The sequence below is a fragment of the Scyliorhinus torazame genome, chromosome 11 (assembly GCF_047496885.1).
Source record: "Scyliorhinus torazame isolate Kashiwa2021f chromosome 11, sScyTor2.1, whole genome shotgun sequence".
Lineage (NCBI taxonomy): Eukaryota > Metazoa > Chordata > Chondrichthyes > Carcharhiniformes > Scyliorhinidae > Scyliorhinus > Scyliorhinus torazame.
In genome coordinates this window covers 69,306,861-69,320,803 of record NC_092717.1, presented here as the reverse complement: position 1 = coordinate 69,320,803, position 13,943 = coordinate 69,306,861, and the positions used below count along the sequence as shown (strand labels likewise).

At 44.4% G+C, this 13,943-nt stretch overlaps 1 protein-coding gene across 4 annotated transcripts in view; it reads left to right on the top strand.

Moving 5' to 3' along the window:
* The window catches only part of LOC140385326 (activin receptor type-1-like), a 310,011-nt gene that overhangs the window by 235,778 nt on the left and 60,290 nt on the right, over positions 1-13,943 (top strand). For all 4 annotated transcript variants that reach the window (XM_072467388.1, XM_072467386.1, XM_072467385.1 and 1 more), the window contains one exon: positions 11,655-11,866. In XM_072467388.1, coding sequence (XP_072323489.1) covers positions 11,655-11,866 — 212 coding nt within the window. The remainder of the gene's footprint in view (positions 1-11,654; positions 11,867-13,943) is intronic.

The following is a 13,943-nucleotide window of genomic DNA, read 5'->3' as shown; positions in this document are numbered from 1 at the left end:
AGAGCCATGAGGCCATGTTGCAGCTGTACAAAACTCTGGTGTGGTCGCATTTGGAGTATTGCGTGCAATTCTGGTCGCCGCATTATAGGAAGGATGTGGAAGCATTGGAAAGGGTGCAGAGGAGATTTACCAGAATGTTGCCTGGTATGGAGGGAAGATCTTATGAGGAAAGGCTGAGGGACTTGAGGCTGTTTTCGCTAGAGAGAAGACGGTTAAGAGGTGACTTAATTGAGGCATACAAGATGATCAGAGGATTGGATAGGGTGGACAGTGAGAGCCTTTTTCCTCGGATGGTGATGCCTAGCACGAGGGGACATAGCTTTAAATTGAGGGGAGATAGATATAGGACAGATGTCAGAGGTAGGTTCTTTACTCAGAGAGAGTAAGGGCGTGGAATGCCCTGCCTGCAACAGTAGTGGACTCGCCAACACTAAGGGCATTCAAATGGTCATTGGATAGACATATGGACGATAAGGGAATAGTGTAGATGGGCTTTAGAGTGATTTCACAGGTCGGCGCAACATCGAGGGCCGAAGGGCCTGTACTGCGCTGTAATGTTCTATGATGAAATCAGACTTTTTTGCTGGTGGGACCTCAAAGGATAACATTTTTTGAATAATTAATTGCAATACAATGACTCCGTACATTTCAAACCCTGCATCAATCTGCAATCATCAGAGGAGTCTTTCACGGTTTAAAACTCACTGAACTGCTACCAGAAAGAATTTGTGACATTCACATTCTTGGTGCCCAAGAGTTCTGAATTGAGAAATATTTTGTAAGTTTTAACTGTCTGATTTTACATCCATTTTTAAACTGCGGTTTCTCCTTCAAGTAACCAGCATTAGATTAATGCGAATGAGTGTGGAATCAGTTGCAGCCAATTCATATGATTTTTGCAGACTTTTGTAAGGTTTTAAAGATGGTAGCTGAATGTGATATTGTGGCAAACAGCGCAGTAGTTTATTTACTGTTGTGTTTTAAGGAAAGGTTGCTCCATACCTATACAGCAGTGAATTGCCTAGTAAGAATTTGTTACTTACTATTCCTCCGGTGCATTGCCTGTAAAGCATAACACATTTCCCTTACTTTGTATCTGGTCATTTCTCTTGATGCATTATTGCCTTTTTTTTGAATGGCTGCTTCATTTCCCCATATTTGGCTAACGTACACTTGCGTGAATGGGAAAGATAACAGTCAAATGTGTAAAGCTTTTCGGCCTAATGAAAATATGGAAATCATTATCTCTGACAAAGAGTCATCGGACTCGAAACGTTAGCTCTTTTCTCTCCCTACTGATGCTGCCAGACCTGCTGAGATTTTCCAGCATTTTCTCTTTCGTTTCAGATTCCAGCATCCGCAGTAATTTGCTTTTATCCTGTCTTTTATCTTTACACTGCCTTATTACTGACAATTGATAATCGATGCAGTTCTAAAATAATAATACTAATAATCTTTTACGCATTAACGCTGCAATGAAGTTACTGTGAAAATCCCCCAGTCGCCACATTCCGGTGCCTGTTCGGGTACACAGAGGGAGAATTCAATTCCCTAACGAGCACGTCTTTCGGGACTTGTGGAAGGAACCCAAGCAGACACGGAGAGAATGTGCAGACTCCGCACAGCCAAGCCGGGAATTGAGTGCGGGTCCCTGGCGTTCTGAAACACCAGTGCTAATCACTGTGCTACTGTGCCACAAAATGTCATTTTTTACTACCTCTGATTTGAACTGCAGAATTACAATAGCACCTTACTGCTGCGGAAGAATGTATGAATTTTATTGTAGTCGACAGTGCATATGTTCTGCTTGATTAATTGAGCGTCCAATTGGAGATTACTACCCTTGATTTAAATGTCAGCAAACTCCTCTGCTGCAATGATGAGCTACTGTGAGGGCAAACCTGTTTCAGTTGTGCTGCCACTTTCCAGCCTGGGAGCCAAATGTGGAGTCCAATCTTGAATGGTTGGCCCTCACCTTAGGAAATGGGACACGGGTGACCACTCCAAACCGTTGATATGTTACAAGAGGTAGTGTGTATCTCTTTAAAACTGGTGGAAATAGTTTGAACGAAAAGTAGAACTGCCTCGCAGCCTATGCAGTAGTGTACTAAGCTGAACACCAGTGTTGATTAGTAATTTGAGTTACATAACTGTGAGCTCCAGTGATTGTTTCATAAAATGGAATTAATATTAGGTAAGATTGTATAGGCTTGAGGCTTTTTTCTTTAGGAGTGGCACGGTGGCATGATGCACTGCTGCCTCACAGCACCAGGGACCCGGGTTTGATTCCGACCTCGGGTGACTGTGTGGAATTTGCACTTTCTGCCTGTATCTGCGTGGGTTTCCTCCGGGTGCTCCGGTTTCCTCCCACAGTCCAAAGATGTGCAGGTTAGGCGGATTGGCCATACTAAATTGCCCTTGGTGTCCAACGGTTAGGTGGGGTTACTCGGATAGGGCACGGATTGGGTTGTGTAGGATGGTGTTTCAAATGGTTGGTGCAGACTCGATGGGCTGAATGGCCTCCTTCTGCATGATGCACAATCAATTACACAAATACGAGAGTTGGATGCAGTCGAGGCTTTTTTACACTGTGATGTGTGGCCTCCTACAACAGCTGGCAAAATGGCTGCTGTACGAGGAGCGCACATTTATACTCCGCCTACTGGGCGGAGCCAGCAGGCAGGGAACTACCCCCGTACCTTACCACAAAACATCTACACCGACATCCTCTATATACAATATATACATCAGTGGTGACTACCACACTGCACTGTAGGGATTCTATGATTTTATAAAAGACTTCAAGGTGACCTGCTAGAGATTTTCAAATTAATGAATAACTGGGCAGGATAAATCTGGAGAATACATAAGAAAATCTAAAATTTGATAGAGGCCAAAAATACAAAATATAAATCCTGCAGGGAAAATAAGACATATCTTTACTCTATCTGGAACTCGCTACTATAGGAAGTAATTGAGGCAAATAGCTCCGGTGATTTCAAAAGGAAAATAGATAAGCACATGAGGGAAAAGAGAAGAAAGGGATATACTGAAAGTCTGGGTGAATAAATAGAATGGGAGGAGGTACGTGTGGACTATATGAACAGGAACACAGTTGGGCTGAATGGTTTATTTTTCTGCTATAAATGAAATGAATGAAAATCGCTTATTGTCACAAGTAGGCTTCAAATGAAGTTACTGTGAAAAGCGCCTAGTCGCCACATTCCGGTGCCTGTTCGGGGAGGCTGTTACGGGAATATATTCTGTCACTAGGGGCTTTTAACAGTAACTTTATTGAAGCCGACTTGTGACATTAAGCGATTATAATTATAACCTCCAGTGGAAATTTCAGCAGTGCTGCCAGGATGTGGGAACCGGTCTATTCTGTTTTTGCCCATACCCTGCCGAGGTTATACTGGTTACCTTGAATTTCCCCTGGGGTTATACAATGTTTTGGGTACAATCTTATTCTGAATTTGGACCAGGCACTTGACAGAAAAGGTATACCTAGCAGTCATTTGATCATAATTGCTAAATAAGATAAATTCATTTAAAGACAAACTTTTTAAAAATCTGTTCTCCCAGTGGGTTTCCTCCGGGTGCTCCGGTTTCCTCCCACAGTCCAAAGATGTGCAGGTTAGGTGGATTGGCCATGCTAAATTGCCCATAGTGACCAAAAAAGGTTAGATGGGGTTATTGGGTTACGGGGATAGGGTGGAAGTGAGGGCTTAAGTGGGTGAGTGCAGACTCGATGGGCCAAATGGCCTCCTTCTGCACTGTATGTTCTAGGTTCTAAATTGACAGCTGCAGATTGCGAGCAGTGGAGTTTTGGGCGAGCTGAATAATGGTGGTCATCCAGGAGAGCAGTCAAATAATTGAGTCCGAAGGTGAAGAAGTCATGGCTTTACCGCAGCATGTTTTCTCAAGTAGGAGTAATGACAGGTAATGGTACAGAGACCAAAGTACACTGTCTTTGTGATGAAAATTACATGGAGTCTGAAACTTGAATTTGAGTAGGTTATTGAGACTGCATCCGCGGCCGTGGAATAAAAGTTAATCTGCAGAGGCCCACAAAGGGATGGAGATGTGGAACTGATGTGATCTGAATACACGTGGGAGCAGATCCTCTGTGAATTATGCCGCCAAGCAGCAACAATGAATTGGGAAAAGGAAGAAAGGAAGACTTCCTTGGCATCTTCAGGGAGAATAGTGGTGGGTGGGTAAAATAAGTCACTGCTGATGAAGAATGCCGAGTGGGGAAGAATGAGAATGGTTTGGATAGCCAGACCAAATACTGCAGAGTTAGGAGGGTTTAATACATATTGGTTATGATCATATTCTGTCTTTGTGTACATCATATGGATTATGATCACGGTTAGTTTTCTACGAATGTCCAGTCCATTTCCCTTTTACCTGGCAAGCTTTACATAATTATCTGCTCAGATCTTTGGGCATTTTCTGTCCTATCTACTCCAGCCTACTGGCTGCTTAAGTTTTCATAGATTATCATAGAATTTACAGTGCAGAAGGAGGCCATTCAGCCCGTCGAGTCTGCAAAGAGCACACTACCCAAGGTCAACACCTCCACCCTATCCCCATAACCCAGTAACCCCACCCAACACTAAGGGCAATTTTGGACACTAAGGGCAATTTATCACTGCCAATCCACCTAACCTGCACATCTTTGGACTGTGGGAGGAAACCGGAGCACCCGGAGGAAACCCACGCACACACGGGGAGGATGTGCAGACTCTGCACAGACAGTGACCCAAGCCGGAATCGAACCTGGGACCCTGAAGCAATTGTGCTATCCGCAATGCTACCGTGCTGCCCAATAGGTTTTAATACCTATTAATTGTAACTGTTTGCATGTGACATGAAATTGTTAACTTAACTTTTTATCACATAAATAGCCTTCATTTAATATTTAGTTTTAAATTTTAAAGTACCCAATTCTCTCTTTTTTCCCAATTAAGGGCAATTTAGCATGGCCAATCCATCTATCCTGCACATCTTTGGGTTGTGGGGGTGAGACCCAAGCAGGCACATGGAATGTGCAAACTCCACACAGACAGTGACCCATGACTGGGATCAAACCCAGGTCCTCGGCGCCGTGAGGCAGCAGTGCACCACCGTGCTGCCTGATTTAATATTTTCTCAAAGCATATATGGCAAGAACCATTCCCAGTGCACATTTTCTTATGGTTTAAATTATCTTAAGGACAGGCAATCGAAAAATGGGTTGAACTCCAATGTAAAAAAAATTAATTGCATTCTATTCATTTTATTTTCCTGTTTACAATTGTAACATGTCCCCAAAGTGCAATTATTTGGTAAATATGGCACCCAACTTGCCTACCACAAGATCTCTCAAGTAGCAAATGAGATGAATGGGCAATCTTTGACAGCTTAATCTAAATTAATCATATTGGCCAGGGCACTGCGAGAACTCTTAACTTGCTCTTAACCTGCCATGAGAGTATTGATGTTGACTTGAATAGGCCAATGAGGCCTTGATTTAACGGCTTATCCACGGGCAATGCAGCACATCAACAATGGCGCATACCCAACAACACTGCAATGGCCTTTCAATCTGGAATAAAGCTTGAACCCACAAACATCTGACTTGGAGGCAATATTGCTACCAATTAAGCCAAGATTACTTATAACTAAGAGAGCTAACTTTGGGCAGCACGGTAGCACAGTGGCTAGCACAATTGCTTCACAGCTCCAGGGTCCCAGGTTCGATTCCCGGCTTGGGTCACTGTGCAGAGTCTGCACGTTCTCCCCATGTTTGCGCGGGTTTCCTCCGGGTGCTCCGGTTTCCTCCCACAGTCCAAAGATGTGCAGGTTAGGTGGATTGGCTATGCTAAATTGCCCTTAGTGCCCAAAAAAGGTTTGGTGGGGTCACAGGGATAGGGCGGAGGTATGGCCTTAGGTGGGGTGCTCTTTCCGAGGGCCGGTGCGGACTCGGTGGGCCGAATGGCCTCCTTCTGCACTGTAAATTCTATAAATATAAAAATCTATAAAAAATATAAAAAGCCCTGTTGCATGACTATTGCTGAAAATTAAAATCTGAACCAGTAGCTTTTCAGACCATGGTAAATTTTCTAGCCATGTTATAATGGTAAAGACATTAATATGACTTGGACATGCTTTTTTGTCTTTCCCCTCCGTTCCTTATGTAAGTGCAACTTTTTGTGTGAGCATATTTTTAACCTCACTATAAAATTATGAAAATCTGTCTTTTAGTCCAAAGCAGTATTATAGAATCATAGAAGTTTACAGCATGGAAACAGGCCCTTCGGCCCAACCAGACCATGCCGCCCAGTTTTTACCATTAAGCTAGTCCCAGTTGCCCGCACTTGGCCCATAACCCTCTAGACCCAACTTACCCATGTAACTATCTAAATGCTTTTTAAAAGACACAATTGTACCCGCCTCTACTACTACCCCTGGCAGCACATTCCAGACACTCACTGCCCTCTGAGTGAAGAAATTGCCCCTCTGGGCCCTTCTGAATCTCTCCCCTCTCACCTTAAACCTATGCCCTCTAGTTTTAGACTCCCCTACCTTTGGGAAAAGATGTTGACTATCTACCTTATCTATGCCCCTCATTATTTTATAGACCTCTATAAGATCACCCCTAAGCCTCCTACACTCCAGGGAAAAAAGTCCCAGTCTATCCAGCCTCTCCTTATAACTCAAACCATCAAGTCCCGGTAACATTCTAGTAAATCTTTTCTGCACTCTTTCTAGTTTAATAATATCCTTTCTATAATAGGGTGACCAGAACTGCACACAGTATTCCAAGTGTGGCCGTACCAATGTCTTGTACAACTTCAACAAGACGTCCCAACTCCTGTATTCAATGTTCTGACCAATGAAACCAAGCATGCTGAATGCCTTCTTCACCACCCTGTCCACCTGCGACTCCACCTTCAAGGAGCTATGAACCTGTACTCCCAGATCTCTTTGTTCTATAACTCTCCCCAACGCCATACCATTAACTGAGTAGGTCCTGGCCTGATTCGATCTGCCAAAATGCATCACCTCACATTTATCTAAATTAAACTCCATCTGCCATTCGTCGGCCCACTGGCCTAATTGATCAAGATCCCGTTGCAATCCTAGATAACCTTCTTCACTATCCACTGTGCCACCAATCTTGGTGTCATCTGCAAACTTACTAACCATGCCTCCTAAATTCTCATCCAAATCATTAATATAAATCACAAATAACAGTGGACCCAGCACCGATCCCTGAGGCACACCACTGGTCACAGGCCTCCAGTTTGGAAAAACAACCCTCTACAACCACCCTCTGTCTTCTGTCGTCCAGCCAATTTTGAATCCAATTGGCAACCTCACCCTGGATCCTGTGTGCTTTAAACTTCTGCAACAACCTACCATGCGGTACCTTGTCAAAGGCTTTGCTAAAGTCCATGTAGACAACGTCTACTGCACTGCCCTCATCTACCTTCTTGGTCACCCCCTCAAAAAACTCAATCAAATTTGTGAGACATGATTTTCCACGCACAAAGCCATGCTGACTGCCCCGAATCAGTCCTTGCTAAATGCTTGTAGATCCTGTCTCTCAGAAAACCTTCTAGCAACTTACCTACTACAGACGTTAGGCTCACCGGTCTGTAGTTCCCAGGCTTTTCCCTGCTGCCCTTCTTAAACAAGGGCACAACATTCGCTACTCTCCAATCTTCAGGCACCTCACCTGTGGCTGCCCATGATTCAAATATCTCTGTTAGGGGACCCGCAATTTCCTCCCTAGCCTCCCACAACATCCTGGGATACATTTCATCAGGTCCCGGGGATTTATCTACCTTGGTGCGCTTTAAGACTTCCAGCACCACCTCCTCTGTAATATGCACACTTCTCAAGACATCACTATTTATTTCCCTTAGTTTCCTAACATCCATGCCTTTCTCCACCGTGAATACCAATGAGAAATATTCATTCAGGATCTGACCCAACTCTTGTGGCTCTGCACATAGATGTCCTTGTTGATCCTAAGAGGCCCTACTCTGTCCCTAGTTACTCTTTTTCCCTTTATGTATCTGTAGAAGCTCTTTGGATTCTCCTTTGCATTATTTGCCAAAGCAATTTCATGTCCCCTTTTTGCCCTCCTGATTTCCCTCTTAACTCTATTTCGACAATCTCTATACTCTTCAAGGGATCCACTTGATCCCAGTTGTTTATGTACGTCATATGCCGCCTCCTTCTTTTTGACCAGAGTCTTAATATCTCGAGTCATCCAGGGTTCTCTACTTCTACCAGCCTTGCCCTTCACTCTAAAGGGAATGTGCTTACCCTGAATCCTGGTTAACACATTTTTAAAAGCCTCCCATTTACCAGCCGTCCCTTTGCCTGCCAACAGTCTCCCCCAATCTACCTCTGAAAGTTCCTGTCTGATACCATCAAAATTGGCCTTGCCCCAATTAAGACTTTTAACTCTTGGGCCAGACCTATCATTCTCCATAGCTATCTTAAAACTAATGGAGTTATGGTCACTTGTCCCAAAGTGATCCCTCACTAACACTTCTGTCACTTGCCCTTCCTTATTTCCCAAGACGAGGTCAGGTTTTGCCCCCTCTCTAGTCGGTCCATCCACATACTGAATGAGAAATTCCTCCTGAATACACTCAACAAATTTCCCTCCATCCAAGCCCCTAATGCTATGGCTGTCCCAGTCAATGTTGGGAAAGTTAAAGTCCCCTACTATTACCACCCTATTTTTCTTGCAGCTATCTGTAATCTCCTTACATATTTGCTCCTCAATTTCCCGCTGACTATTTGGGGGCCTGTAGTACAGTCCTATCAAGGTGATCTCTCCCTTCTTATTTTTCAGTTCCATATAGACTCAGTGGGCGAACCCTCGGATATATCCCCTCTAAGTACTGCCGTGATGTTCTCCCTAATCAAAAACGCCACTCCCCCTCCTCTCTTGCCTCCTGTTCTATCCTTTCTATAGCATCTGTACCCCGGAACATTGAGCTGCCAGTCCTGCCCCTCCCTTAGCCATGTTTCAGTCATAGCTATAATATCCCAGTCCTATGTGCCCATCCATGCCCTGAGTTCATCCGCTTTGCCCGTCAGGCCCCTTGCATTGAAATAAATGCAGTTTAATGGAGACTTTCCTTGCTCTCTGCCCTGCTTTCTCTGGTCATGCTTTACACACTCTCCCTTCCTGCCTTTTGTTTCCGTCCCCACTGACTTCCTACATCGGTTCCCATCCCCCTGCCACATTAGTTTAAACCCTCCCCAACTGCACTAGCAAACACACCCCCGAGAACATTGGTTCCGGTCCCACTCAAGTTAAGCCAATTCTTCATTCTCTGGCATACTCTCGTAGTGTGTTCAAGATGCCTTCAATCGAAGAATGGAAAAGGTACTGCTAGGTCGGAATTATTCTTTCTGCTCGAGAAATTTGTTGTAGTTTATTACAGAGTAGGCATAACAGATAAGCAAATTCAAGAACCAGTGGATGCAGACTTCAGCTTGGCAAAAGGAAAGTGCACAATTTAGGTTTAACAGAGTTTAGTAACTATGTGGGCATGGGAAGTAGTAGAAGGAGGTTATGTGGATTATGTTGTGAGAAAACTGGAGAATTATTTAAAGTGTGGTTCATTCTGAGGTTTCATTTTGGCAGATTTGTATCAAGAAAGGCAGTTAAATGGAGATGAGGTGCAGATCAGCCATGATCAAACTTTTTAATCATGTACGGAGGTGAGCATCGCTGGCTAGCCCAGCATTTATTGCCTATCCCTAATTGTCAACTAAATGGAGGAACAAGCTCAAGTGACTGATTGGCTTCCATATCCTGACCCTGTATCTATGGGTTGCACGGTAGCACAATGGCTAGCACTGTGGCTTCACAGAGCCAGGGATCCGGGTTCGATTCCCAGCTTAGGTCACTATCTCTGCGGAGTCTGCACGTTCTCCTCATGTCTGTATGGGTTTCCTCCGGGTGCTCCAGTTCCCTCCCACAAGTCCTGAAATACGTGCTGTTCGGTAAATTGGACATTCTGAATTCTCCCTCAGTGTACCCGAACAGGCGCCGGAGTGTGGTGACTAGGGGCTTTTCACAGTAACTTCATTGCAGTGTTAATGTATGTCTACTTGTGACAATAAAGATTATTATTATGATTATTATTAAGTTTTAACTCTGTTTCTCTCGCCACGGATGCTGTCGGACCCACTAAGTTTATCCAGCGCTTGCTGTTTGTATTTCAGATTCCCAGCATGTACAGTATTTTTCTTTTATTAAAATGTGTGATGCTCAACTGGATTCAGCTTCAAAATATGGTCTGAATTGATGATTCAAATGCTGGTCCATGAATCATGTATGTTAGTATGGTCTGGATGAACTTTGAAGCACTGCTAATTACATTTGGATTCACAGTACTACGGTGGCATAATAGTAATGTCACTGGTGTTGACTTCTATATTTGATGTGAACCACAAGCTGTTTCTTATATTGACCAAATGACCACACAACTAGTATTAGTCCAAAAGACAACACACTTGTTTTATATTGAATGATTCTCGCGGCTACGCACTAAACTAAACCTAATAACTAAGATGACCTTTACCTAACTTCGGGGTGACCGTCTGTGTGGGAGATAAGGCCTTTATCTGTGTCCACGTGGGTCGGTTGGAAGTCGTCAGGTTCGTCTCGGCTGGGCTCGTCCTTCAGGTAGCGATCGCGGGTCCTTGAACTTGACTGGTTGATATGCTGTAATTGGTCGCACACAGGCCAGTCTAAAAGAGGCCGATCCCTAGTGTGCAGGGCCTCTTATCCTTCTTCTCTTTTGCGCCCTTATGGGCGGTCCTATCTCCAGATCCAATGGATCGATAGGGTTTTGATCACCCCATTGATCCTGGCCAATTAGGGGGCGGATACCTCGATGGCGGGCAGGTCCTAGCTATCATTGTCCCAGGCACGTAGGCCTTTCCAAATAAGGGGAAGTGGTGCCGGTTAGTCTGCTACTGTTGTGACTCCTTGATTCGAATCCTATTGTCCTGGGGGAAATGGTGATTGACTCTTAATGGATACAAGTTTCAGTCAGGTCTGGCTTCTTTGCACAATACACAGAGGCTGTGTACCTGTCTGTGACCAAGCTGACCACAATTCCCATGGTCCTTTGCAGGTGGCCATTTTGGATGGCTACACTGGACTAGTATTCCAGAGGCCAAAGTGAATGCAATGGGGCTATGCAGCTTTAAATTTCACCATGGCAGCTGGTGGAACTTAAAATGAATTAATGAATCTAGAATTGAAAGCTAGTCTCGGTAATCTGTTGTCCTGACCCAGGCTGGTTGTTTGTGACTCCAAACCCACAGCAATGTGGTTGGCTCTTAACTGCCTCCTGAAATAGCCGAGTAAGTTCCTTCATCCTTGCTCATCGTTTTCCTGCACCCATGATTGCAGTTAGCTCTAACATGTCCTCATTTGCTGCCAGCCTCTCTAGGAACTTCTCTACAGAGCTATATGAAACTTATCTCCTCTTTTATATGTATGTGGATGTATGTCTGCTCTTTGAAATTGTCTTTCTTTTAAGAAAATATTAAAGCTACCTGCATACTGTGACAGAATGAAGAGGATTATTTCATTAGTTTTGTTTTGTTTTTTGTTTCAGCACCAAAAGGAGAGCCAATCGACTACAGTGTGGAGACATTAATCATTTTTGTCGTTAGCCCAGTGATAGTGCTGATTGTTTTATCTGTTGTTGCTGTCCTGATTTGCCGCAAAATTCACCAGAACAGGATGCAACGGTTACATACCCGTGATACTGAAAATGGAGCAATTGATGGCCTTATAACATCTAATGTGGGAGACAGTACACTTGCGGTAATCATTTTTTTCTATAGCTAGAATTGTTTGAAGTAAATGTTTAATTGTGAGGAATGTGTAGACTGCAGCTGCACGATAGAATGCTGTTAACTGCAAAAGTATATCATTGGTTCACTAAAATGCAGCATAGAACAGAGTTTTTTTATAACCTTTAGTATGGGACATATGGATGGGATGGTGGTAAATGTGAAATGCTTTCAAAACAGGTTTCAAAGACCATAATAGGATTCATTTCCTTTTTTGCAAAGTGAAATCCTTAAGTTTGATTGTGTTCACAGGCATATAAATAGTAAAAGAGGAGGAGAGTGATGTCTCGGATCGTGTTTTCCGGATCCTTAGGGGGGAGGAGGAGCAGCCCCAAGTCGTGGTCCACATTGGCACTAACGACATAGGTAGGAAAGGGGACAAGGATGTCAGGCAGGCTTTCAGGGAGCTAGGATGGAAGCTCAGAACTAGAACAAACAGAGTTGTTATCTCTGGGTTGTTGCCCGTGCCACGTGAAAGTGAGATGAGGAATAGGGAGAGAGAGCATTTAAACACGTGGCTACAGGGATGGTGCAGGCGGGGGGGATTCAGATTTCTGGATAACTGGGGCTCTTTCTGGGGAAGGTGGGACCTCTACAGACAGGATGGTCTACATCTGAACCTGAGGGGCACAAATATCCTGGGGGGGAGATTTGTTAGTGCTCTTTGGGGGGGTTTAAACTAATGCAGCAGGGGCATGGGAATCTGGATTGTAGTTTTAGGGTAAGGGAGAATGAGAGTATAGAGGTCAGGAGCACAGATTTGACGTCGCAGGAGGGGGCCAGTGTTCAGGTAGGTGGTTTGAAGTGTGTCTACTTCAATGCCAGGAGTATACGAAACAAGGTAGGGGAACTGGCAGCATGGGTTGGTACCTGGGACTTCGATGTTGTGGCCATTTTGGAGACATGGACAGAGCAGGGACAGGAATGGATGTTGCAGGTTCCGGGGTTTAGGTGTTTTAGTAAGCTCAGAGAAGGAGGCAAAAGAGGGGGAGGTGTGGCGCTGCTAGTCAAGAGCAGTATTACGGTGGCGGAGAGGATGGTAGATGGGGACTCTTCTTCTGAGGTAGTATGGGCTGAAGTTAGAAACCGGAAAGGAGAGGTCGCCCTGTTGGGAGTTTTTTATAGGCCTCCTAATAGTTCTAGGGATGTAGAGGAAAGGATGGCGAAGATGATTCTGGATAAGAGCGAAAGTAACAGGGTAGTTATTATGGGAGACTTTAACTTTCCAAATATTGACTGGAAAAGATATAGTTCGAGTACAAAAGATGGGTCGTTTTTTGTACAGTGTGTGCAGGAGGGTTTCCTGAAACAATATGTTGACAGGCCAACAAGAGGCGAGGCCACGTTGGATTTGGTTTTGGGTAATGAACCAGGCCAGGTGTTGAATTTGGAGGTAGGAGAGCACTTTGGGGACAGTGACCACAATTCGGTGACGTTTACGTTAATGATGGAAAGGGATAAGTATACACCGCAGGGCAAGAGTTATAGCTGGGGGAAGGGCAATTATGATGCCATTAGACGTGACTTGGGGGGGATAAGGTGGAGAAGTAGGCTGCAAGTGTTGGGCACACTGGATAAGTGGGGCTTGTTCAAGGATCAGCTACTGCGTGTTCTTGATAAGTATGTACCGGTCAGACAGGGAGGAAGGCGTCGAGCAAGGGAACCGTGGTTTACCAAGGAAGTAGAATCTCTTGTTAAGAGGAAGAAGGAGGCCGATGTGAAGATGAGGTGTGAAGTTTCGGTTGGGGCGATGAATAGTTACAAGGTAGCGAGGAAGGATCTAAAGAGAGAGCTAAGACGAGCAAGGAGGGGACATGAGAAGTATTTGGCAGGAAGGATCAAGGAAAACCCAAAAGCTTTCTATGGGTATGTCAGGAATAAGCGAATGACTAGGGAAAGAGTAGGACCAGTCAAGGACAGGGATGGGAAATTGTGTGTGGAGTCTGAAGAGATAGGCGAGATACTAAATGAATATTTTTCGTCAGTATTCACTCAGGAAAAAGATAATGTTGTGGAGGAGAATGCTGAGCCCCAGGCTAATAGAATAG